Source organism: Malaclemys terrapin, chromosome 10 (assembly GCF_027887155.1).
Source record: "Malaclemys terrapin pileata isolate rMalTer1 chromosome 10, rMalTer1.hap1, whole genome shotgun sequence".
NCBI classification, from domain to species: domain Eukaryota; kingdom Metazoa; phylum Chordata; order Testudines; family Emydidae; genus Malaclemys; species Malaclemys terrapin.
The window spans coordinates 78,037,077-78,064,048 of NC_071514.1; the positions used below are offsets into that span (position 1 = coordinate 78,037,077).

At 44.1% G+C, this 26,972-nt stretch overlaps 1 protein-coding gene across 1 annotated transcript in view; it reads left to right on the forward strand.

The window, feature by feature from the left end:
* The window catches only part of SDK1 (sidekick cell adhesion molecule 1), a 660,854-nt gene that overhangs the window by 619,057 nt on the left and 14,825 nt on the right, over positions 1 to 26,972 (forward strand). Inside the window, exons 35-41 of the mRNA XM_054042917.1 lie at positions 654 to 769; positions 2,428 to 2,614; positions 4,354 to 4,491; positions 9,754 to 9,915; positions 11,180 to 11,305; positions 21,122 to 21,286; positions 23,814 to 23,951. Of these exons, the coding sequence (XP_053898892.1) occupies positions 654 to 769; positions 2,428 to 2,614; positions 4,354 to 4,491; positions 9,754 to 9,915; positions 11,180 to 11,305; positions 21,122 to 21,286; positions 23,814 to 23,951 (1,032 nt within the window). The remainder of the gene's footprint in view (positions 1 to 653; positions 770 to 2,427; positions 2,615 to 4,353; positions 4,492 to 9,753; positions 9,916 to 11,179; positions 11,306 to 21,121; positions 21,287 to 23,813; positions 23,952 to 26,972) is intronic.

A 26,972-nucleotide genomic window follows, 5' to 3' on the forward strand; every position in this document is an offset into this window, starting at 1 on the left:
TACAATGAAATCAAAACTAAAAAGTATCAGAATCCATTTACTGTACAGAAAACATTACTTTAATTGGTTGTTTCTAAAGTGCTCTGGAGATAATTGTAGAGACCCTAGCCACGCTCCCTTTGCTTTTTGTGTTTGCAGCCCCGATTGTCTGAGCCTCATGGCAGCAAACTCCAATAGCATAAACAGGACATTATGGTGACTCTTGCTAAGGAGAAAGATTGGGGAAACCTGAGCTACTTCTCTATATGTTTATCTTCACTAATTGGCCATTCAGGAAAGCAAAGTCACCGTTGAACATTTGCCTTTGAAGCTTAGATGAACACAAATAAGGAGATTTTTCTCTGCCATTTTCTTCTTAAAGAACTGCCTGCTGAACTGAGTATACTCAGCTGGTCTGTATGGGATGGAGAACACAGCCACCTCCAAGAGGCACAACTGATTCTCATTCCACACGCACTGCAAGTGTTTATCTGAGACTTCTCTGGGGTGTAAGATGGATTTAAAGCCGATTCTGTTTCTTAGCTCACTTATGGCATAAACAAAGCGACTAACCTGGTCACTCCATAAATGGAAAAGTACAACTTGGATATCAGTTTAGTTCTGCTTGTCACTATTAATTCTCCTTATTTCCTTATCTGACTCTCTCTCTCTAGCACCAGCAATGGCCCCACAGAACATCCAAGTAAATGCCCTTACTGCGAGCCAGCTAGAGATCACCTGGGACCCACCTCCTGTCGACAGCCAAAATGGGAACATACAAGGCTACAAGGCAATACCTCGTTCCTACTGCTTTCATTATCTTACTTGGCTTCAGAATTACCTTTGCTGCACGAGGCAGACTAAAGCAATGCTCAGGCTACAGTAATGACCCTGGCATCATGTCCCAAAACCAGAGGGAGAGAGTATGAGACAGAGACAAAGAGAAGGGGGTATTAATGTTCAATGGAAATTCAGTGCATACAGAGAGTGGGGGAGCTCAGAGTATGCAGGCAACATGTCTGTTCCAAATACCAAAGGCACAGGAAAAGTCAGGGTGGGAACTGACAGCTGTTATGAGCCATCAGGAAATGGATAACTTTCTCCGAGCTGTAAGAATGAGCCATGTCAGATTTCAGAGAGTTTATTTCATTTCCTTATCTTTAACAAAATTAAACAGTAGTATTTATTGCACTTGGTTTGCGGAGACACAAGGCACGTGGCAGAACCATCTTGTTTTGTCTCTCCAGATGGGAGCGGACCCTTTGAGAGTGAAAGTGGGCAAGCCTACAAACGCTGGAGGCTGGCTTGAGTTCGGTGTCTGGCTCTGCCTTTCTCCGTGTATCTAGGTCTGCAAGTGAAGGAAAGCTGAGCTAGTGAGAGAGAATAATCTGGCATTACTTCTTGGCAGTAGCAAGCAATGTTATATATCAATTTATGTATATTCCCTCTTGTATGGATATAGATAGTTCTAATAGCTTAGCTTGTAGAGCCAAGGTAGACTCTTCGCTCAGCCTGACTTTATGCCCTGGCCTGTTGTATAGTTGTCACTTCTAGGCCTGTCCACAAGCAGTGCTACCAATGGCTCTGGAGGTAGCCTACTGGAATCCTCATCTCTGGAGTTTAAATTGTATGGTTTCAGGATAAGAATTACATGGGAGAAAAGGGGGGTGGAGGGGAAGTACCTACATGAAAGCTAAAGAGAGACTTTTTCACTGTCTCCAGTAAGTTGTTAGAAGTTGGGCAGAAGACAACCTGAAAGATTAAAGGGTTTGCGATAAACACTTAATGGTAATGCTTTTGTGCTGGTACTTCTCAAAGGAGGTGGAGCTGTGTCCGAGACCAAGGACTTTCTTGTGTAGTTTGTAGCCATACCAGAATGGGGGGTGGGATAGCTCAGTGGTTTAATCATTGGCTTGCTAAAGCCAGGGTTGTGAGCTCAATCCTTGAGGGGGCCACTTAGGGATCTGGGGCAAAATCAGTACTTGGTCCTGCTAATGAAGGCAGGGGGCTGGACTTGATGACCTTTTGGGGTCCCTTCTAGTTCTATGAGATAGGTATATCTCCATATAAAATATAATGCTAGCACTAAGGGGCAACTCACACCTGAGAATGGTTTGGTACCTGGCCGATTATTGCTGTGTTCTGGAAGATCTTATATAATGTCATTAGGCCATGTCACATTGTCTGTACTCTATTTTAAAAGACCTTTCTCAGGAAACTCTCTTTGAACCCAAGGGGAGTTTTCCTTAGTAAAAATAAAATAAGGACTTCAGGATTGGACAAAGAGTGAATAATACTATTATACCCAATAACTGAATGGTCCAAAATAAAAACTGCCAACATCTTACTGGTCATGGGGAAACAAGAGTACTTGTTTTACAGCGTCCATCACTTTGAGGCTGTAATCTGAGTGCAGGATTGACTTCAACATCTCTCTGTTCTTAACAGATTTATTACTGGGAGATGGACATCCAGAATGACACTGAGAAAGTGAAGGTCCTTTTCCTCCCAGAGACAACAGTTCGGCTGAAAAATCTGACCAGCCACACCAAATACATGGTCTGCATATCTGCCTTCAATGCAGCAGGGGATGGACCAAGAAGCAGCCCCAGGCAGGGCAGGACACACCAGGCTGGTATGAGATTATTTTCCTTTTCAAACCACAGTTTAACCTGTTTAGTGATTATGATCATATAACTGTTCATTCTGTGTGTGTCTAAGGAAACAAAATACAGAGCTATAGGATGGTTGTGTTTTACATCTGATTGTTGGATAAATTATTACATTGTATTGTTATTATGGTTAGGCAAATATTTTGGATCAAATTAGAGTCAACCCTTTGGAAAGGGATTTCAGAATTGAAGCTGCAATACGAACTAGAACAGGCTGGGATAGCAATAGAATCTCTGTCACAAACTGATCCAACAAAAGGTTATGGACCTGATTCTGATCTTACCATCTAAATTAGAAGTAACTCAGTTGAAGAGAGTAGAGTTACACTGATAAAACCATGCGAGAGAAGAATCATAGAATATCAGAGTTGGAAGGGACCTCAGAAGGTCATCTAGTCCAACCCACTGCTCAAAGCAAGACCAATCCCCCTCTTTTTGTTTGATTTTTTTTATTGGGCCCCTGGCATTATGTACAACCACAGTAAGTAATATCTGTGCTGGAGATGCTGATCCCAGGGGAACACATATTCTATGGATGTTCCCTAGTCATTAAGTTCTTTGAGAGAGTGTGCACCAACAGCAGACTCCTTCTTAATGTCTTTCTGCCTCTGCACCTTCACTTTTTTGTCACTGGGGAAGACTGTACAATGCCCTCTGGGTTTCTTTGGGTCTCATTACTAGCCAAGAAACTGATATTCTGCAATGGGAGTCTACATCCCCATCCGAAACTGAAGATTGTTGCACAGGGTTGAGAATGAAATTCACCCCAGTGCAGAGAGCGCACACAAGGCACCATGCACCATTTAAACCCTCAGGGCCGGGCTGGCCTTGCTCCACCACGCAGTGGCAAAGGTCTGCAGCAGGCAGCACACAGTAACAGTCCCTATGCTCTGGGATAACAGAAAATGCCATCCACGTGCACAAGATTTGCAGGCCAACAACTCCATATCAGAAGTTTGGCTGCTTAGTCAAGGTGAGACCCAAGCGTGAAAGCATGGGAACGCTGATGTATGCACATAAGCTGGGGATTTGCATGCACACATACAAACCCAGGGCCAGCGCAACCCATTAAGTGACCTAGGCGGTCGCCTAGGGCACTACAATTTGGGGCGGCGACCGTGGTGGTATTTCGGCGGCGGGACCTTCCGCCACCTCTGTGGGGGGCGGCATTGCGGGGCGGGACCTTCCGCCGCCTAGGGCGGCAGAAAAGCTGGCGGCGCTCCTGTACAAACCGTATACTTGAGTACAGACCGACCTGCACATGCACTTTGGGCATATTGTGTGTTCAGTTTACATACAGCCACTTAATCACTTGGACCTGAAGCCCTAAACTTTTGATGTTTTTCCTTGACTCATTTTTATGTCTTACACTCCCCAAAAAGTTGTAGAAAAGGCATTCTCACCATCCTGGTGATGCAGTCATTTGGAAATGAAGCTCTCCACTGTTCTCTTATGTCATTCCTTCTACATCTTTGTCATTTCCTCCTCTTATCCTGTTTAATTTCAGTTTTGCAATTTAGTGTCTGCTGATTTTAGAACACTTTGTATTTCCAATCGATTACAGGAAGACCTGATACTGTCGATAAATCCTGTTCTCATCTTATTTCCTTTAGATTCATACTGGGTAATAAATACTGTTTCATAATATGTATATGAGGTTAAATATTCCTTCTGCAGTTGAGTGTCTTTGTAATCCTTTCAGCTCCCAGCGCTCCTAGCTTCCTGGCATTCTCAGAAATCACTTGCACTACACTCAATGTGTCTTGGGGAGAGCCGATGGCAGCCAATGGAATCCTGCAGGGTTATCGAGTGGTGTATGAGCCCTTGGCACCCATCCAGGGTAAGTAAGCCCCAAAGAACCTATATATTCAGGCTAGCGGGAAAAAACACCATCATGTCTTTTATCTCTGTCCAGCTTCCCATTCTTCTCCATGGAGTTTCTACATGTAGCTGTGACAATTTAGGAAAAGTGGGGGTACTCTTTATGAAATCGTTGTCAGTTTATGAACTCTCTGTATGTATCTTTACCAACCTGCAAAATACATTTTGAATGCAGGGCTAGTTGCCTCTCTGTCGTCTCTTTAGGTATGTCTACGCTGCACACTAAGCCCAGGCTCCGACTCAGGTTTGAGCCCAAGCACCCCTTTCATCCACACACAAATCAGTCTGGATGTCAAATCAGTCGGGTCAGCGAGCACTGAGGACCCTGATCCTAGGGCCCTGCTAGGAAGGTGGGTCACAGCCCAAGTGCCTCTGGCTCTTGGGTCTAGTCCCTGTCATTTTGCAGCTCAAACTGCAGACCTGAATCAGCAGATCTGCATAGTGCAGTAATGATGTGTTAGCACGGCTGTGAGACCTGAGTTCGGTGATGGTAAGCCCAGGTTTACATTGCAGTGCAGATGCTCGAGCACAGACTTGGAATCACTGAGTTCACTTACTATTTTTATTATTTTATTGCAAGTATTATTTTGCTATAAATTTCTCCTGTTTTATTAAAGAAAGAGTAATGCTGTGTTTGGGTCCCGTGCACAGTCTGTCTGTTTTGTATACTACACCTGATCGTGTGCTCCTGAGAGAGTTAAACTGGAACCCAGAAGGTCTCTCACCTTTGGTGAGATTCAGGGAGAAGGTGTGTTTAAGCTGTGGGGGAGCTGCAGGGCCTGCTCTGGTTCCAGGGACTCGGCAGTGGATTTCATGGTCTAAACTCTCAGGAGTGGGTGTTTGATAGAAAATAGGCACCCTGAGAGTATGCCTAGGGACACCAAAACAAAGACAGTGTTCAGAGCTCTGTTCAGACTCCAGAGTCTGAAGACACATGGGATCCAATGGCTATGTCCCCTCACAGCAGTCTGGTGAGTGGCCACGAGGGGGCGCCTGACTAAAGCTGTGACAGTAGCCATGTGGACACAGGTGGCTGGGGCAACTGGGGGTGTTCCTGCTCTGCTAAAACTGCTCTGTAAGCTATATAACTGTGGAATACAGCTTTTTTCCATCTCTCTCATTCCCCTGCAAAGATGTATTCAGCGTGTTCTTGAGTGGCTTGAAAAGCCACTACACTGCCATTGTTACTCTCTGTGGCAGAATAGGAAACTCAACATATTAGTGTCCTGATTGTCTCCCTGCGCTTCATCCCAAAACTGCAGCGTAGGCCTTGCCACAGAATACCCCTCACTGAGTCCCGTTTGTGTTCCTGCTGGTAAACTATATCATTTGTATCATAAAACAAGGGTCGTATTGGCATCATGTATGTTCGTTTTCAGTGGTACCATGACCACTTTAGGAGAGGAGAATGGCAGAGATTTAGTTGTATCTGTGTGTTTATACTGAGTTTTCAAATAGCATTTTTAAGCCAGCACTAGATATAATCCCACCTGACAACAATATGACAGTCACAAATGCGTTATTAATTTGCCAAAAGATCAGCAGAGAAGGAACTGGCAATCTCTCTGAAAACAAATGTAAAATCATTCTAAAGATGAGTTAGAAAAGATTAAAAAGTTTAGGGAGGGAGTTATTCATATTTTTTATATTCCTAATACATTTCCAGTAGTTCAATAGGATGTCTAGCTTTGGCAGAGTGACAGCGGGTCGAGTAATTTCAACCATTGCCAGTCCATTTTAAACTTCTTCCAGAAGAAATAAGGATATCAATCACTAGCATTTGTTTCTGCTGTAAGGAATAAAGGATTTCTTACTAGCTGACTTTCCATGTCTTGTGCATGGGGAAAGTCGTACTCAGAAATGAAAGCAGGAGAATAAAAGCACTTTTACCCTTTATTGCTAGTAGAGTTACAGCATGAAGAGCTAATGCAGAATGGATGCATAATTCTGACCAGGAAATGTGGACGGGGCATAAAGGACATTCAGATACTTTGGAGTTTTCCTGCTTCTTATTCTCTCATACATTAAACTTAAAGGGAATCCATCTTTTATGTGGAAATATTAGTGTTTCAAGTATTCTTGTCCGGTACTGAAATAATCCTTTCATGAAAGCAGTTGGGCTTTCTCATCAATCAACCAAATCTCATGCTTCAGCATATAATCTGATTGCTTGTAGGGCCAGGAAGGAATTTCCCCCTTCCCTGCCCAACATCTACAGATTTGCACAGTTGGCAGCTGCATTACATGTGAAGGGATTGCCTTCTTCTGAAGCATCAGATTCTGGCTTCTGCTGGAGACAGGATATCGGACTATATTGATTACTGGTATGGCAAAAACTATGTGTCTGATCAGTTGCTGGTGATGGATGTCAGGGTAATGAGATATTATGCAGCTACCATTCCTGTGTACAGTGAAGAAGCACAAACTTGATGAACCTTCATGAAAAATATACCTGCTAAAAATTTCTAGAGCTACCCAAGTATTTAACCAGTTCAGAGGCCCTTGAATGAGCAATTCACAGAGTTCAGAGTTGCCCTCAGGATTCCAGCAAACTGGGATGGGTAAAGTCTAAGCTAAAAGCACCACCTAAAAGGTGGTCATCAGGGACCCACTTCATGTGCAGCTGGATGCTGGAGAGAACAGAAGGAGCTGCAAAGAGGACTGCAGCCTCAAATCCCCTTGATCCATCAGAACCCATTCCTTGTAGATGTGTTGTCCTCCTTTCACTCACAGTTGGCCAAGAAAGAAAAGTTCATGCTCCAGTTTTGGAGAGCCCTTTGCTGAAAATAAAAAGAAATGTGTGATGTGTGAGTCTGGGTACTCTGTTTCACAGTGTATCTGTAAAAATACTCTCTGGATTATCCTGAACTTCTGTTTCAGTATTTGTTGACGTCCCTTTTAACTAGTTGGCATGGATGGCAATTACAGTGTAGGGGGGGACAAGGAAAAATGAGACTCCAGTGTCACCCTCTCGTCTCCATATTTGATAGCAATAAATAATTTCCCCTTCCTCTGTTCTACTTCTCAGATCTCTCTCTCTCTCCTTGTGCATCTAGTTTAACCCACTCACCCTTATCTTCACCATTTTCTGCTCTTCCCTACCATGTCTGTTTGTGCTGTCTTCCCCTTCTCGGGCTGCCCCACTTGTACCCTGAATGCTACCAAATCCTCCTCCCTAAATCTGTTTTCTTTGTCTCCTCTTCCAACTCAGGATTTTGTGCCTTTTCTCGTAGGACTTGGAACAACCTGTCTCTTACTGTGCTCTAAGCACCATTTAAAACCTTCTTCCTACAGTGTCTTCTCTAGTGCTGTCTTCTCCCGATCATTCACATTTAGACATTTATAATGTTTTGTTTTACCAATAACCGACAACAAAACTACCCTGGAGCCTTTTTTCACAGTTTAAGGAGGGGGGAGGGGGGGGAAAGCTTGTTTGAAATTTCCGAGGTTCTTGCTTTTCAGCGTTTTGTTGGATTATGTCTCCACATTTGTCACTGAGAAATTAAATAATATACCTAGATACGGAGAGAGAAGTTTTGCAGCTGAGAGCTTTTTCTCCTTTAAATAAGAAAGGGTTCTTTGAATAGGAAGTTGTAACTGGAATGAAATTTTGATCAAAAACCCTTTGGAAATTTTTTTTTAATTTAACTAATACAACTGCATCTTGAAAATGGATGTTAATTTGCATAAAATGTATATCAAAAACTGGAAATTCTATTCCGAATGTATTTCCCTGAATACTGCAAAACTAGTACACTCCTCCTGACAGAGCAACCTGTCGTATTTGTCTGGAAAGGGCTACATACCTTTATTTCACTGGCAAATATTAAAAGGACATTGTCAACTCAGATTAGCCCCAAAATTTTGTAAAACAATTTGTACAAAACTTAAGAAATGTTTCCATGTAATTATTTTAGAAAATTCCAGTGAAAACAGTTGTTTTCAAATAATCTGCAGTTTTTGCAACCTAAATAGGGCATCATTGAGAATCTGACTGTGAAATTGACTCTAAAGGTTAGTGAAAGAAACTGAATTGATTTTCATTGTTCTACGAGAGAGGAATGCACGTGAGAGAAAGTGTTGTGTTAAGAGTGAAAAGTAAATTGAATCCTTTAAATACTTGCAGGCTTAATCCAAAGAGATGACAGTAACATAGTTAAAGAAATGTGTGTGTATAGAATATAGGGGTAAGGGTCTACAAATCACAGCACAGAAATTGCAGCGCTGGGGAAAGTGCCACTGACGTCGTTTTAAGTCACATTTGCGCCGTCCTGATCCTGGGCTCCTCCAGGAGCGGGAGAGTCCCTCAGTGCAACTCAGACAACCTTGAGGATCTGTCTCAGCTATGACAACCTCCTGGGGCTGCCCTGTGGGTCGTAGTGCTGCCCGGAATCTCTTCAGTGCTGCATGCTACAGCGCCACCCCGACACATCATTCCCATGCCCAGTATTGCCCCTGGGTCCACCCCCATGCCATGGCTTATGAGGAGGTCCTTGGAAGACAGCCATATGTTTGTCCCCCACTGTGCCTCTACTGAGGGAATTCTTCCCAAGACCAAGCCATGACTTTTAGGGCCCCTTTATGCTACTCCAGTCCTTTTCCCCTGGCCTAAAGGGGCCTGAACAGGGGGGAGGATCTCACTGTCCCGTTAAATAATAATGCAGTTGATGAGATTCACCACTGCAGTGCACCTGGTGTGGTCATTTACTTCAGGGTAAAACACTACTGAGTCAGAATGGTAACTGTTTACACCCATGGTGCACTCACTTCACACTTTTGTAAATGAAAGTACAAGGTGCAGGGCAAAGATGAATCTGGCATAGTATTTCTTTGCTTGGAATAGTGTTGCAAGGTACAGGGCAAAGAGACACCACACGGAGCAGCTCTGGCTTAGGAACAGCTGTGTCACTTGCAGTCCCCTTCATTTACCGCCTCCTTTTTTCCCTGTGTAATTAGTGAGGTTGCGTGCAGTCTCGTGGTAATTTCCCAGTTGTGTTGTAAGGTTTTTTTTCTTGTCAGTACCCACTTATCAAGCTTAAACTCTAATTATACTTATCTGTGCTGAAAATTGGCTATTATCACTACTTAAACTCCCACTAATTGTAAGAAATACTTTCTTAGCAAACTGTGAGATAATTTTACTTATCTAGACATGATAAGCTCTGCTCAATTGCTTTTTTGCATTGAGACTCTCTTATTTTTCATCTTGGCGCTACTCCAGGGGTGAGTAAGGTGGTGACTGTGGACATAAAAGGAAATTGGCAGCGCTGGTTAAAGGTCCGAGATCTCACCAAGGGGGTGACCTACCTATTCAGAGTGCAAGCCAGAACCATCACCTATGGACCCGAGCTACAAGCCAACATCACAGCTGGGCCAGCAGAGGGTAAGTGGAACCTTAGCGACATGCAACAGACCAGAGCCAATTACTTTAATTCAATCCAACAGCAGGGAGTAATACAGTGTATGCGCAAATACATTTCCAGTCCGAGGAAGAATTGAGTCACAAGGGCTCTAGGCATGATTTAGTGGGTTCGTAACACTCCATGAAAAACGTTTTTCCTTTTTTATGAAATCCAAAAAAAAAACTGACTGCAAAAACCTGTGCAAATAAATTGAAAGACAAACCAACCAGCCAAGGGAATTCAAAGCTGTGCCTTGACAGCATGGTCCTGATTCTGATTGCACCAATCACACTCCTGATCCAGACCTGGATTAAGTTTCCTGGGTGTAAAACTGGTGAGAGTTCAGAAACATTCCCTCGTGTCTTTATGTTTTGGCTTACACACATGAATATACTCACCATATGCAAAGAGTGGAGAACAGCAGGCTTAACTTCAGACTCCCTGACTACTTCGGTTTGTGCACAAGATTTTTTGTTGATAAACAGCTGATTCATTTTAATCATTACAGTTTACAGCAAGAAAAATTAGAGGTTTTACAATGATCTCTGGCTGGTAGTCCTTAAAGCATCTGTGCAGTATTCATGCACGATTCTATTTTGTGTCTCCCTGCCCTCTTAATCAAACAGAAGCTACCCTCCACCTCTCTCATTGCATCCTTCCCTTGTGATCTTATCTTTTGGAGCTGCTATATGATCATAAATAGCTCTCCTGTAATGTTTGTGCAACGGTTATAATGTTCTTGAAATACCTTCTGTGCCATGTAAATGCGATGGTGATACATGATGCTGCAGTTTAACTCATCCTGATGCCCACATCACAGGCATTATAACTACTAGTCCAGTCAGATGTGCTAATGACATGGTATTGAATGACTGAACAGGCAGCATGTCTGCTGCTGATCTCTGAGTTTCCAGGGATGGTGCTGGGCTGACTCTGTAGGCAGGAATACCAGTGATAATATGCAGATGTTTGCAAGGGATGTAAGTGGTGAAGGTAACAGGGTTTTTTGTTTTTTTGTCTGCTTAGTTGATGTGAGTACCCCTGTAAAACCCAGCAACTGATATTTTAATCTGTGGTGCTCGAACCAGGGAAGATTTGGGCCAGCACCCCATTAAACTGGTTTACCCTGTGTATATGTTTAGCTTCTGTGTGTGGTTTTATGTGCATATTTCTGAAGATGTTAAAAGTGTAATGTGATCACTTCTCACACCCCCTGATGTTTGCTATTCTGGTCTGATCCCTTAGGGTCTCCTGGCTCCCCTCAAGAAATTCTGGCTACAAAATCTGCTTTTGGGCTAACTCTGCAGTGGACTGAGGGAGATTCAGGGGACAAACCCACAACTGGCTACATCATAGAGGCACGGCCATCAGGTAGGAGGAACTACTACTGAGAAAAAAAAAATCTATAAAATGTGGACAGGATTTGGTGGTGGGAACTTGTTCCCTTTAGTCCACACCATAGTCCTAGCCACCGTGTAATAGTTTGGAAGAATTTATTTGTCCAGGAAGCAGAGTGATGGGACCTTTTAAAGAAAGATAAGAAAGACACAGCTTTTCTTTTCTAAATGCCCACCACCAAGTGTTTTTGACATAGTTTCTAGTTTTGCCTTCTGTAAACATATTGCTATGTTAATTGTCATATTTCCTCCTGTTGGCAATAGTCACAGAAAATTGCCATGAGTACTGTGCCATTTTTCCTCAGATGTCACCAATAAAGCTGCCAGTTAAGGAACTAATATTATTCATAATTTAAAATAATGTACATGTATGCAGCTCATTTAATGCAGAAGGATCCTCAAGCACTTTGCCAACTCTATGTTTGAGGATCATAGAATATCAGGGTTGGAAAGGATCTCAGGAGGTCATCTAGTCCAACCCCCTGCCTAAAGCAGGACCAATCCCCAGACAGATTTTTACACTAGTTGCCCCCTCAAGGATTGAGCTCATAACCTGGGGTTTAGCCAGCCAATGCTCAAACCACTGAGCTATCACTCCCCCCTCACAGATCCACCACTGAAATACATCTCTTCTGGGCAGAATGCAACAGCTATCCTGTATCAGTAAGAAAACATGGCTTTTTGCAGTGGGCATACAGCATAACATCTCCAATTCATTCTACAGGAGGAATGCGATCAAGACAACAAAGTTATTACACCTCTACCCCGATATAACGCTGTCCTCGGGAACCAAAAAATCTTACCGTGTTATAGGTGAAACCGCGTTATTTCGAACTTGCTTTGATCCACTGGAGTGCGCAGCCCCGCCCCCTCGGAGCGCTGCTTTACTGTGTTATATCCGAATTCGTGTTATATCGGGTCGCATTATGAGGTAGTTGTGTATGTCATGGGATCTTTATTGACTATGGGTACGTCTGCACTTGGAGATGGGGGTGTGATTCCCAGCTCAAGGAGACATCCCTATGCTAGCCCTAAAGTTAGAATGTAGCCACAACAGCACGACAGGCTAGCCTCCCCAGATACATGCCTAGGGTCTCTGACAGGCACCTACTAGCCATCCCTCTACTCACAGTGATGTGGCTACATTTTGTTTTTAGTGCGCTAACTCAATGAGAGCTCACGTGGGTATGTCTCCTCAAGCCCCAAATTCCAAGTTTAGACACACCATATAAGGGGTCAAAGCCTCATTTTTGTATCTGCTCTGACAGATGGCACCTTCAGCGGTGTCATCATTTTAACTAATGCTGGACGTTAATTCAGACCTGTGCCAGAGGGAGGAGTGCCGCCGACGGAATTCCACTAAGGTTTTTCATTGGCACTCTCCCAGTACTGATTAGCTGTTGAGATCTGACCAGACCATAGACTGAATTATTGTGATCTTCTGCTCTAGGGATATAGGCTTCCCTCGTGCCTTTGACAGAATTCCAAGGTTCCACTGTGATTCCATTACCTTTTCCTAATTTCGAGAACTCAGCCTTGATAATGGTTTTCAAACAAAGCTCATAAAATGTGCACATTCTTCAGGGATTGGAGTGTCCAAGTTTAACAAGGCCTTACATGAACTGGGTTTGGGCCCTGCTGCTGCCTCAGTTTCTCTTTCTTGATCTTCCCAATAACTGCACCCAGACTTCTGTGAGTTGAGCAACAGCCCATCTTGGGTTGGGTGGTTTATTAAAACAGTGCAGTTCAAATGTCATATTAAACTAAAATGAATTACCTTCCACCCCCTCCATTGTCTCTTCAGCCCTTCACTGGTCTCACCAGTTCTTTCCACAACCCAGTTCCTGCTGCCTAGCATTTCCTCAAGCCAAGCCTCTTAAAGTTTTTGTTCCTGACCCCCACTGCAGGTAGTTCCAGCCAGGCCTTTTCCTCTGACTGGTAAGGAGAGCCTCTTTCCCACTCCTCTCTGACTTTGGTCCCCTCTGGATCTCCGCAATAGCCTCCTCGCAGATGTATCTCCCTGGTTACCCTTGTATCAAGACTTCAAATCCCAGCTCTCTCACCTCCCCAGCTCACTCAAGGCAAAGGAGCTATCAGACTTATCCCGGACTCTGGGCTTCTCTGAAGAGACCTTCCCTAGGTCTTTCTTAGTCCCTGGTTTCCCTCTGTCTAAGAGAACAGACCCACTCTTATTGGAAGCCTCATCCCCAGATTGCCATCATCAGATATTCAGTCACCTGACCCAACCACTGGCCCAAGCCCAAACTCATCAGCTAGGACCAGACAAGGCACAGGTGGAGCTAAGTCCAAAACCCTTAAAGGGCCCATCCTATAACACTCAGACAAAACAGTCATTGAAGCTTGGTAGCCAACGTTTACCAGTCCAGAAAAATGGCGCTCAATAAAACAAGAGTATTTGAGAGTGAGGCCTACATCCCACTACCTATCACCTACTAGCAAGAAAATGTTAAGTGTTGTGCTGAAAAAACAAGCATACATCAACTAGAGGAGATCCATTAGCTTCAACCTTTCTTTAAGATATCCTGGTGAACCCACTGTCACTCACATCTCGCTGAAGGTGGGAAACCCCGAGCTCTAATGTGTTCCCCTAACACTATGGAAACAAATTACGAGACTTCAGAAGGAGCATTTCCATGTAGCAGATAACACCGCAGTGCAACGGCTACACCACAACTCCCTCGCATTGCCGTGCGTGGCTCATCGTTTAAGTGAACGTTTTACGTGCACTGCCTAGGGATTCATAGAATGCTGTTGCTTTGTGTGCAGGGCCGGCTCCAGGGTTTTAGCCGCCCCAAGCAGCCAAAACAAAACAAAAAACAAACAAACAAACAAAAAGCCGCAATCGCGATCTGCAGCGGCAATTCGGCGGGAGGTCCTTCGCTTCCAGGCGGAGTGAAGGACCGTCCGCCAAATTGCCGCCGAATACCTGGACGTGCCGTCCCTCTCCGGAGCCGCCGCCCCAAGCACCTGCTTGAGAAGCTGGTGCCTGGAGCCGGCCCTGTTTGTGTGGAGAGAATGGTCCTTACATGGCAGGCCTGAGCCGCATTAACTCATCCTGGCCCCATTCGACTGAGCCTGCAAACAAACAGGGGAGAGGTCTCTTAGGGCTTGTCTATACTTACCGCGCTGGTTCGGCGGCAGGCAATCGAACTTCTGGGTTCGATTTATCGCGTCTAGTCTGGACGCGATAAATCGAACTCAGAAGTGCTCCCCGTCGACTCCGGTAATCCTGCTCGCCGCGAGGAGTACGCGGAGTCGACGGGGGAGCCTGCCTGCCGGGTCTGGACGGCGGTAAGTTCGAACTAAGGTATGTCGACTTCAGCTACGTTATTCACGTAGCTGAAGTTGCGTACCTTAGTTCGATTTGGGGGTTTAGTGTAGACCAAGCCTTAGTGCTCCTGCTCTCAGGACCTGATTGTTAAACCATTTAATTCCTCCGCCGATTATTTTAATCCTATTCATACTGCTGTAGCACATGAACTGGCCATTTGTATGCTAGATTCCCGTTCTTAGTTCTGGCTGAAGCTGCAGAGAGCGTGAAATGTGATCCAAGTGAGGAGAGGGACTAATTGCAATGTTTGCTTATTTCATGCAGGCTTCAGCTTCCTTTAAATATCTCATTCTTCCTCATCTCTGCATGCAGGAATTTGCCATCTGAATTTAGAGCTCAGCAAAAGAAGGGGGCTAATTCCCGCTGCCAGTGCTGGTCATTTCAGAAAAACATCTTTTTTTAATATAATGCAAAGAAGCTGTTCCTGCCTTCTGGGTTGTTACTGAGCAGGTTGGAGAGACTTTTTTTTTTCTGTTTCTGAACAATTGCTGTTTCAGAGAAGACATGTGCCGTTCACATACAAAGCAAGAAAGGGGAGATCTCCATCTTTCTGGGGCCAAGAACAGAAGCATCTAATAGGCAAATAAAAAGCTTTAACATGATGTCGATATTTAAACACCGTACCATTACCTTAGGGCTTTGGATCTCAGGTGGTCTCTATTATAGGCCTCATTACCCAAAACATTAACTGCTGTATCATCTCATTTTTCCTGCGGTAGCTCTGTGCCAGAGCTGCCTTCCACCAGGGAAGGAGGATGGCTTAGTGTAATAAACGTTGGCCTCTGCTCTGAGTTGCCACTTCGTCAGGTTGTTCTTTGCTCTGTTTCAAAGAGATCCTTCTGTCCTGCTGCTTTTTCTTTTTATATACACAGGTAAGGGTATTTATCCTGCCTCTCTGCTGTTCCCCTGGATCTATGTCAGGTGACCAGCCTGCCTACCTCCTCCACATCTACCATATAATTCAGACACTGGCACAGAACAGACAAAGCAATGTCTTTTCAGAGATGTCAGGGCAAGTGGGAGAATGTTCAGAAAAACAGAGGTCTCTCCCGTCCTGCCTCCGTTCTGTGGCAGGAGAAATAGATTCCAGCTCAGTTCCTCCTGCATTGAAGTAAATGCCACTGGGAAGTCTCTGGCACTCTCACAGTAAACATCACCTAGGCTTCGACTAGGCCACTTGTGTAGTGTGTATCAGATCATGCCTTCGTCTTTTACGTGCAGAGAACAAGTAGAGAATGGCAAACCTGTCCAAATGGCCCTAATTTTACCACAGGGAAGAGAGTGGAGTTAAGTGGCTTTATCTGCGTTCTGCAACACTGTGGCATCCCGTGTGCTTCCCCTCCATGTGGCTGGAGACCTATGGCTGGGGAGGAGAGAGGTCTGGCCTGGGGAGCACCACTTTGCATAGAGTTGTCCCCCTCCAAGCCCACAGCTTTCCTCATGGATAATGTTGCGGACTCCCCCGCCCCTCCCCAACATCACTGGCCTCCCAAAAGGGGGGATTTCTGCATGGTTCCGGAGGGATCCATGCTGCCACGGATGTGTGGAGGGAATGGTATAGAGGCACTGTGCCTTAATGCCTATGTTGGCCTGCTGCGGCTGCCCTGAGATCTGTGGTATTTCCTTGCAGATCACAGGATATCTCCAGGGCAGGCAGGCCATGGATTTGCCTGCTTTGTGGGACAGACACCCCATGCCCAGGACAGGATGATGCAAAGTTTCCCGGAGCTGACCTGGTTTTTCCCTGTAGGAGGGCATGGCTTAACCCTATAGTAGGAAAATGCATTTAAACATGCTTCCAGTTATCATGGTTTCTAATATGGGCCAAATAAGCCCCAAATAGCCATAACGCCTATATTTAGGACATAGCCAAATCAGGCAAATATTGTATTTTGTCCTCAAAATTACTCTCCCGAGAGGGCAGACATTTCCAGGAAGAACCGTTCTACTCAGCGTGGGGGTTTTCCTTCCCCTAGATGGCTGAGGCACTTTGTTTCCCAGAGCCCTGAGGACTGATCACTCTCTAGCTCTTCTCTGGTCTCTTGGGTAATGTTTCTTTTTTTTCATTTTCTATTTATTTTTAAATAAATAAGTAAATTTTGTGTTTAACATGGACACAAACCAACAAAATTCAGTAAATTCAAAGTGAAGGGTGCAGCTGCATCTCTGGCTCCTGCCATGGGGCCTTTCATTTGCTCCTGCTTCCGAACTGCGTGCAGTGACAGTTTGTCAGCCTTCACTTTCCATTCTTGTCCTTTTGTTAGTTGGCATCATAACCCAAACCTTTCCCTTGACTCAAGAAATTAACATTTTAATCTTGTCACTGATGAACACTGACCAAGTACAGGAGGCCCTAACGATCAGGAGTTTCTATTCTTGTAAATCTCCTGATGTATGATTACTAGTAAGTTTTACAACACAGCTCTCCAATTACACAAAGAGAGAAAAGCTAGTGCTTCAGAAATGAATAATTGACAGGTTTCCATCTAGCCCCAGCTCCAGCATGGCTGTCATTTGTCACCTAGCCTGTCTTATAAGAACCAGAAGCCTCTGTTACTGACTGACAGTTTTATGCAGCATAGAGACCCTGATTAATTGTCCATGATATCAAGCTTTCATGTTGGTGTGGCGTCTGTTCGAACACCTGCAGTGCACAACATTGCTCACCGCTTTAGAGGAATAAATTGTGTGCGTAGCCCAGGCTCAACATGGTGATAGGTAGGAGTGGTTAGTGTCTTCTAGAGTGATTAGAGCCTTCTCGCCACACACAGGCGCATGCCTCTCAACTCTGATGGAGAAATTGAAGCTGGAAGATAGAGATCAGATTCTTGTGTCAGCAGGAAATGAGGCTGGGCCTTGATGCGGTGTAGCATTTATAAAAACAGGAAGCAAAAAAGGATTTATTTTTCAAAGGAACTCTCCCTTTTGTGTCATATATTTACCCCTCCTATCAGATTCCGCGTACCCAATGAAAGGTAATATGAATTGAAGGAATGGGCAGATGTTACTGAGGCAAAAGCAATTGAGAGCAATATGCCTGCATCCCCATTGCCAGCTGTGCTGAATCTCACAGTACGTTAAACAGGAATTGAGTGGGAACGGCTAGACTTGCATCTGTTTTGAGGGGTGTTAATCAGTGGTGCAAACTTTGCTTCTCTCAGTGGTTTCTCTGTACTGATAAAGTGTTGAGATATTAGTTTTCGGCATGCAAATCTTTCCTCACCATGACCTGTGTGGGAAATGTTGTGTACAATATGCTAATGATTTTCCACTTAATACAGAAGACAATCTTCCCTTCCTCCTCCGCCCACTTAGGTGTCTCACTAATGAATTCTCTCTCAGATGAGCTGCTGACATTGGATAGCAAAGTTTGCCATGAAAATAAGATGTCTTTTTAGCCTGAGTGTGCTGTCCATCTACAGGCAGACCCAAGTATTCCTGTCAGGAACAGGACAAAGTCTTGTCGGCCGGGTCTTAGTCTTGCAAATCCAAAGGACTGGATTGTGCCTGGTGCGTGCATGTGTTGTGCAACGGAGAGGGAACAAGGAGCCTTCCTCCATCTTCCTGCCTGCAGTGCATGGGTCAGTCCAACTGCAGTCCTTCCTAGCATTGTGCAGCTCTGCATGGCTGGTTTCCTATTGGGCACAATCTGGCCCAAACCGAGGGTAGTTGGAATCTGGGTTCCATTTCACACAAGTCCCCAGAGTTTGGATTGAGGGATGTGAGGAAAATGGCTCCATTTTGGCCCAGCTTCAGGAGGCGATCCCCTTAGGATTGGAGCTGAATGTGAGCCAAAAGTGGTGGTGGTCCGAGCAACTGGAATTCCTCTGATACAGTGGTTCTCTGAAGAAATGCCACCAGCAAACTTCCATGGATAACTTGATATAAAATACAGCTGTGTCTTCTCTTCACCACCCTCTCCAGCATAGCCCTGGGGCAGGACAGAGGCAGAAATGCCACTATCAGTCCTCAGGGAGTAATTTCCCCTTGGATGCAGGCTGCACTGTGAGGTTGACTTTACAGCTCCCTGCAGCAGCTTTGCTGAATTTAGCACACTGTCTATACAAATGATTTCCTGGACTATTTTAAGAACAACAGCGAGAGAGTGGTAGGTTTGTTCCTGTTGAAATTAGTGTTGGAAAAATTGTTATTTATTCTGTTATTTTTTTCCACCCCCTAAGCAATTTGCGGTGCAAATGAATTGCTTTTAAACCAAATCACAGTGGGCTGAAATTCTGTATCAATATTTACAAATGTGTTTCTGAAAACTCATTCAGTTCTCGCAATTATGACAATATTGTATAGAATCAGATGCAGGATCTAGTGTCAGTGAATGCAGCAAACACTGTTTGAAAATGTATCCACACTCCACCCACTTCAAGTAAAAAACATTCCAACCTTTTATATTACATTGTTAGCTTTGCATAGTGAAAATAATCTCGCTTTACACTGCCCTATATATGGGAAGTCCATATTTTATCTTCTGTTTTACACACATTGTAAAAAATGTAATTCATAACAATGGTACATTATGATAACTTCATTAAACTCTGAAAATGAGGGTGAATAATGTACTGGTCTGAATTTTAAACATGACAGAAAATTTACCTATTCGTTAGTATTTCTCCAATGTGGACAGAATAATAAAATCTTCAGCCTCCTTGTTCAGTCCACTTGGGACTGCCAATCATCTTGATCAGAACAGATGCAGTTTGGGGGACACGCAGCGCATTACAAATTAGTATTTACTTATGGCAAAATTAAAACATTCACATGGAAGTGCACCTACAGCATAAATCATTCAGTTCTGCCCATTATTTCCTGTTGCAAAGGAATAGGCTAAGGGCCAAATTCTGCTTTCACTTACACTGGCGTAACTCTGGAATAACTACAATGACTTCAATGGACTTGTGCTAAGGTAAATCTAGAGTAAGTGAGAAGAGATTCTGCTCCTGACATTGCAGCACCAGAACATGACACCAATGATAATGCTGCGGGCTTTTACTTTACTGTTATACTGGTGGTGCCTCTTGTCAGAAGAAATCATGGACGTGATAGACTCTCAGTGCAGAGGGCTTTCTTTCAGTGCAAGCATCTCGTACACTGTATTTGTGCAGACTTTGTCTTTCTATTTTTATATTGTCATTAAGACATACTGGGGGGAAATGGAAATTAATGACCAAAAATGTTAAAATAAAATGAATAGTCATTGGGCCAGGTCCTTGAAGCCATGCCAGTTTACATCAGCTGGGGATCTGGCCTATTGTCCTCAGCACTGCAGCTTGGATGCTCCTGTGGCAATAAGCATTACTCCCACACATGCAAATGGTGCCTATATTTCATCAGTGGGAAGTCAATGGAAGTGGTACGTTTGCCGATCATCTCTGGAAAATAGGCCACGTAGCCTGATGTTAGGGTCCCAAGTTCAAAATTGTTGGCCAGAGTTTTTAATCACAGTTGTAATTTTTTATCCTACCACTCGCAGTGACTATCTTGTTGAAAATGACATCTTTTCATTGTAGATATGAGAATATGACCTGTGTCATAGGAAAACAGTGTCATACACGCTCTGGATGATTATCAATATAAATATTAATATGGCTATTGAATATCTAGATTATCTAATTGTGAACATAAGAACGGCCGTACTGAGTCAGACCAAAGGTCTGTCCAGCCCAGTATCCTATCTACCGACAGTGGCTAATGCCAGGTGCCCCAGAGGGAGTGGACCTAACAGGCGATGATGAAGTGATCTCTCTCCTGCCATCCATCTCCACCCTCTGACAAGTCTAGGGACACCATTCCTTATCCATCCTGGCTAATAGCCATTAATGGACTTAACCTCCATGAATTTATCCAGTTCTCTTTTAAACGCTGTTATAGTCCTAGCCTTCATAACCTCCTTAGGCAAGGAGTTCCACAAGTTGACTGTGCGCTGTGTGAAGAAGAACTTCCTTTTATTTGTTTTAAACCTCCTGCCTATTAGTTTCATTTGGTGACCCCTAGTTCTTGTATTATGGGAATAAGTAAATAACTTTTCCTTATCTACTTTCTCCACATCACTCATAATGTTATATATCTCTATCTTATCCCCCCTTAGTCTCCTCTTTTCCAAGCTGAAAAGTCCTGGGGCATAGAACAGGGAGGGTTTCATCACACTCCAAGTTCTATCTGTAAGTTTCACCCATGTGAAGGTTTCATGTTTGGATCCTGCCATAATGTAAAAGCAGTCACAACCTAGAATGACTGTGACTCAATAGCCTACCACATTGGTTTGATTTATGTGCTGTGTTGGACAGCAGTAGTTCAGGTAGGCATGGAAATTGCCTCATGTTGAAACACATGATTAATAGCAACTCATTTCCATGGAACAGGGGAAAGAGTGCACAGTAATAATGCTAATGATGCTCTTCTTTTGTACGTGTGCTGCTTTCCTAGATGAAGGACTGTGGGATACGTTTGTGAAGGACATCCCCCGCAGCGCTACCTCCTACACAGTCGGCCTGGACAAGCTAAAACAGGGGGTGAGCTATGAATTCCGAGTGATTGCAGTAAATGAGTTTGGCTATGGAGAACCAAGCATCCCATCTGCAGCAGTATCAGGTAATCATGCATTCTGTATTATACTTTCCCCACTAGGCTTCCTTTGTGGGGAAAGAGAAGAGAGAAAACCAGAGCCAACAGTTAAAATAAAGCACTGAGGCCCTGCTTAAAAAACTGCTATGTTCCTTTATGCCATGAAACCCCATTGAACTCCTGTTAAAACCAGAATGATGCAATGATGAATCAGATACTGATTTTACAGTGGGCCTTTCTCTCGAGGGAAACCATTTTGTTCAAAAACAGGTGCCTACCACTTTAATATTTGCTGAAGAAACTCCCCCAGGAGTTTGCATGTAAATTAGCATGTATTGCAACATGACTATACAGTTTGTGATTTGTTTGCTTTTTCCCTCTCCTCAATTCCCTTTCTGTTTCTTCTCTTCACCTGGGCCCATTCCCTCCCCAGTCTCCTGGGGTAGATATTTCTGTGTTATTTTGTATATATCGCTCTCAAAAATGTGCTAGGGGCAATTTACTGGCAGAGTAAACTGTATCCTTCTGCTGGCAAGTCAAATTCTCTAAGGGCCCTACCCAAATTGCACTGACCTCAATGAAAAGACTTCCATCACAGCATCAGGCCTAAGTCTGTATGGGTTGGATTGTTGATGTTCTTCACACACCTCCCTGCCGGCTCTGTTGTGGTTATCTCCAGTGTGTAGAGATATGGCATGAACACCCTTCAGAAATCTCTTTGAACTCAGAGTTCAAGACTTGCCAGAAGGAGAGTGATGGTACTTTGAGAGGTAAACTAGGCTGACGCTTGCTATGTTCCATTGGTATCCCCGCAGCTGGAGTTTGGTGGCCTGTTGCTGAAGCAGGAGAAACTGCCCTGGTTACGGCCTTGCACAGGTGTCTTCTTACCCTTGCTTCCTCCTTCCAAGCTGCTTTTAGGCAAACTGTTAAAACGGCTTTGTGATTCAAAATTCTGGAGCTTCCTGTGGGCCTGGCAGTGCCAGTATCTGAAGCAGGACTTATCTCTTTGCTCCTGGGGTAAAGAGCACATATACCCCTCAATTGTTGTACAGCAGAAAGGGAAAGTAAATGGTACTATTGCTGTTGCTGTTGTGTTCATTCTCTTCTTTGTCCCTGTGCAACTAACCACTTAGCCCCTAAGAATTACCTCTGGATTTCCGCGTGAACTGTCTCATTGCATTCCTCTCCAAGCGCAAGGGAGAAGGGGAACCCACTTCACATATTAGAGTGTTTCTCCATTCTGTAGTTTCACACAAAATCTAAAGGGACGTTCTGTAGTTGGAATCACGTCAGCCCCGCCGTCCTCTCTTCCCATTAGCAATTGTTTCCTCAAAGGAACTCATAGAGTTTCCCATTTGTATGTTCTCCACTTGAGCAGAATTATTTAGTTCACTTTCTTTTGATGCTCTAAAGTTTATCTCAAATTGTAGCCCGAAAGAAAGAAGTTTCTATTGAGATTCACAGGCATAAAAGCTGTAAAGCATTACAGGCTAGCACAGCTGGATGGTCCATTCAGCACCCAGCCTGGCCTGCACCACTTGCCTTTTTGGCTTTATTGGTCCCCAGCAGAGGGGAGATGGCAGCCGCTTTTCACTGCTACAGAATTCCCAGTGCCCTGGGATGAATCAGGCCCCCCACATCATAAGGCTCATAACGCGGCTGAGTTTAAATCCAGGGAATCTGGGCAGTAAAGTGCTCTTCACAGCCGTAGGAAAGCTAGGAGAGGCGTGTGGCTCAGTGGCTTGGGTTCAACTATGGCTTTGGTCCCAATTGAAATAGGTTTCCTGGAATCAGCCATTTCAGCAGGTATTTCTCTGTCTCACTAACTGCAATGTGGTTATGCACAATTGATGATCTATGCCCTAGTGGGAATGCTGCCCTTCATGGCTGAGATGCCCTGAAAAAGGGGATGACTGGAAAGGAATAATAATAATAGTAGTTTCCATTTTTAACCAAGGATCTCAAAGCACTTTATAGAGAAGAGTAAATGTTATTTACCTATTTTGCAGCTGGGGAAACTGAGGCATGGTTGGAGTTAAAATGGGCCACATCGAATGTGTGGGTAGGAATAGAACCAAACTCTCTGAATAGCCGGGATGCTGCTGGTCAGGATGGTTTAAACTGACAGCGGGTGAGGGGTAGAGGTAGAATAACAGGGATGTTGAGAGTTTGGGTTGAGGTGCATTGGCACTGGAGAGTGCTTGGACGTTACCCACAGGCACCAACTGCATCCCTTGCGAGTGCTGTTGGGTGATGTTCCTCCAAGTGAAGTGACATTTGTGGTGAGTCAGCAGGGCTCTGTTTGGATCCAGGACTGGAGTATCAGAGGCCAGGGAGACCTGGGCACTTTGGAATCGCTATGGGGGAGAAATAGGCACAGCACCTTCCTCTGGCACTAATCCGGCCTTTTAGCCACGCCCTTTCCTGAGAACTGACAGGGGTACAGATCTCAATGGGAAAAAGGCAGGGAGATGCTAACGGGGCTTAAGGGAGGAATGTGTAGGAATTGTTATTAGGTGGAAGGGTCCTAAACCTTTGTTTATTCTCTCTGTAGCCCAAATGGAAACCCCTTTCTACGAAGAGTGGTGGTTCCTGCTAGTGATGGCTCTGTCTAGTCTCATCCTCATCCTGTTAGTGGTGTTTGCGTTGGTCCTGCATGGTCAGAGCAAGAAATACAAGAACTGCAGCACAGGTGAGATAGTGGCTCCATTTCAGTCCCTCCCATGCCACGGATGTTCTTTTTCCATTTGAACCAGTGACTCTGGCAGCATGAAATCTCTCGCTCTATGTGTTTCTTTGGGTGGAGCAACCAATCAGATCTCGTTGAGCTCTAATCTGGGAGAAATAGCTTGTACTTTTCCATGGGTACACCCCGTATACATATTTGGGTGGAGGGATGTATTTACAAAGTGTGGAGGGTGCTGGGAGTAGATAATATCTCATCGATGATAAATGGTGTATGTGGGTACCCCATGTCTCACCTCTGTTCGTTAGTGCTACAGTTGTCATGGCAGTGTGGTCGCGTGGCTGACCTGAATTGCTGGACTTTAAGGCACAATCTGAGCCCCAGGCCTCTTAATTTGCCTTTAGGAGTGTTTTTTTGACAGTCACCTTTCTCACAGAAAACAGGAACAGCTGGTCCATCACTAGGAATGTTTAAATATTCCCCTTTCAAATCCCAGATCTCTGGCCGTGGAGCTTTTAAAATCATTTTTGCCTTTTCCCCTTTAGTAACTTGAGTTCTGGCAATGTTGCTAGTGTGCATGTTTCTCCGAAACCCAGGAGTGAACTATTTTAATTCTCTGGTGCCAATCAGACTAATCAACAGGAGCGGGCAGTGGAAGTCTCAGCTCTCCTGATGCTGAGGGGTTAATAGAATACAGGGATGTGGAAAGAACCTCCCACTTCCCCTGGCAGTGTTCAGTGGTTCAGCCCAAAGAAAGATTTATTTTTTCCTGTATAAATTCACTTCTAACAAGTGTTAGTAAATCAGATTTTATCCCCACGGGATTTAAAATGTATGAATGCCATGGCATTTTACCAAGCTAATACTATTACGGATTCCTATGCATGGCACATAGAAAATCTCTCATCTTCCTACTTGTGCTCTACATTTGGAGGACAGACATGAAAAGACAGTTCTGACCTGCACCTTCTGATATCCATGTTCACACTGGGCCTTAATGTAACATTGTAATGGAAGCTGAGGATAAAATACCTGTCTACAGCAGACTGGCAATATGACACCAGCCTTTCTGCCCAAGACACCAGCAGAGCTCAGACCTGTGGAATTACACACTATGAGCATAGGAAAAAATCTCTTGCTGTGTCTTCCTCTCTTCTTCTCCCCCACCGCCCTCCGTCCCCCGTCTTTTGTCTTTGTTCTTTACTTCCATTAAGAGCTCTTTAATGACCTAAAAATCAAAAAGGAATCATATAAAAAATGGGAACGTGGACAAATTGCTAAGGAGGAGAGCAGAAGAATAGCGCAAGCATGTATGGACAAAATGAGAAAGGCTAAGACCCAAAATGAGTTACAACTAGCAAGAGACATAAAAGGGAATAAGAAAAGGTTCTTTAATACATTAGGAGCTAGAAAAAGACAAAGGAAAGCATAGGTCCTCTACTCAGCGGGGAAGTAGCACTAATAACTGATGACATAAAGAAGGCTGAAGTGGTTAATACCTGTTTTGCTTCAGTCCTCACTGAAAAGGTTAATGGGGACCAAATACTCAATACAATTAATATTAACAACAAGGGGAAAGGAACCGAAGCAAAAATAGGGGGAAAAAAAGGTTAATGAATATTTAGATAAGTTAGATGTATTCAAGTCAACAGGGCCTGATGAAATTCATCCTAGAGTACTTAAAGAACTAGCTGAAGCTGTCGATCAACTGTTAGCAATGATCTTTGAGAACTCATGGAATATGGATGAGGTTCCAGAGACTGGAACTTAGTACCTATCTTTAAAAAGGGGAACAAAGAGGACCCTGGGAATTATAGACCATTCAGCCTAACCTAGATACCTGGAAAGATACCGGAAAAAATTACTAAACAATCAATTTGTTAGTACCTAGAGGATAATAGGGTTATAAGGGACAAAGAGTCCTGTGGCACCTTATAGACTAACAGACATATTGGAGCATAAGCTTTCGTGGGTGAAGACCCACTTTGTCAGATGCATGTATTGGAAATTTCCAGAGGCAGGCATAAATATGCAGGCAAGAATCAGTCTAGAGATAACGAGGTTAGATCAGTCAGGGAGGATGAGGCCCTCTTCTAGCAGTTGAGGTGTGAACACCAAGGGAGGAGAAACTACTTTTGTAGTTGGCTAGCCATTCACAGTCTTTGTTTAATCCTGAGCTGATAGTGTAAAATTTGCAAATGAACTGAAGCTCAGCAGTTTCTCTTTGAAGTCTGGTCCTGAAGTTTTTTTGCTGCAGGATGGCTACCTTTAAATCTGCTATTGTGTGTCCAGGGAGATTGAAGTGTTGTAACATAACCGGTTTATTCACCTGCACGTCCACCAATGTAATATACTCCATCATGTGCCAGCAATGCCCCTCTGCCATGTACATCGGCCAAACTGGAAAGTACCTACGTAAAAGGATAAATGGACACAAGTCAGATATTAGGAATGGCAATATACAAAAACCTGTAGGAGAACACTTCAACCTCCCTTGCTAATTAGGAAAAACTTGCTAATTATAAGGGTAGGTAAGCTCTGGAATAGGTTTCCAAGGGAGCTTGTGGAATCCACATCCTTTAAGAACACCTGTCAGGGACAGTCTAGGTTCACTTGGTCCTGCCTCAGCACAGAGGTCTGGACTTGGTGACTTCTTGAGATCCCTTCCAGCCATACATTTCTAGGATTTCCCCCGTCCTGTAATTTCTCATTTACATACCTTCTCTCCATTGCAGCTCCAAACCCTTTTTCTCCTTCACTGTCTACCCAACCATTCTCTCTTGCTCTGCTCTCTTTCCTTCCTCACTTTTTTCTCTTCCCATTTGTCTCCCACTCTCACTTCCCTCCTCTTTTATCTTTCCCTTCCTCCCTTCACTAGTCTCTCTCTCACCCCTTTTCCTGGTCCACAGCCCACTGCTGATCTTTTGTCTCCTTTTCTCTCCATTCCTTGCTGAGCTATTCTACCACTATGAAAGAAGGGAGAGAGCATTATGGAAAGTGAGGATACAAAAGTAACCATAAAAGGAA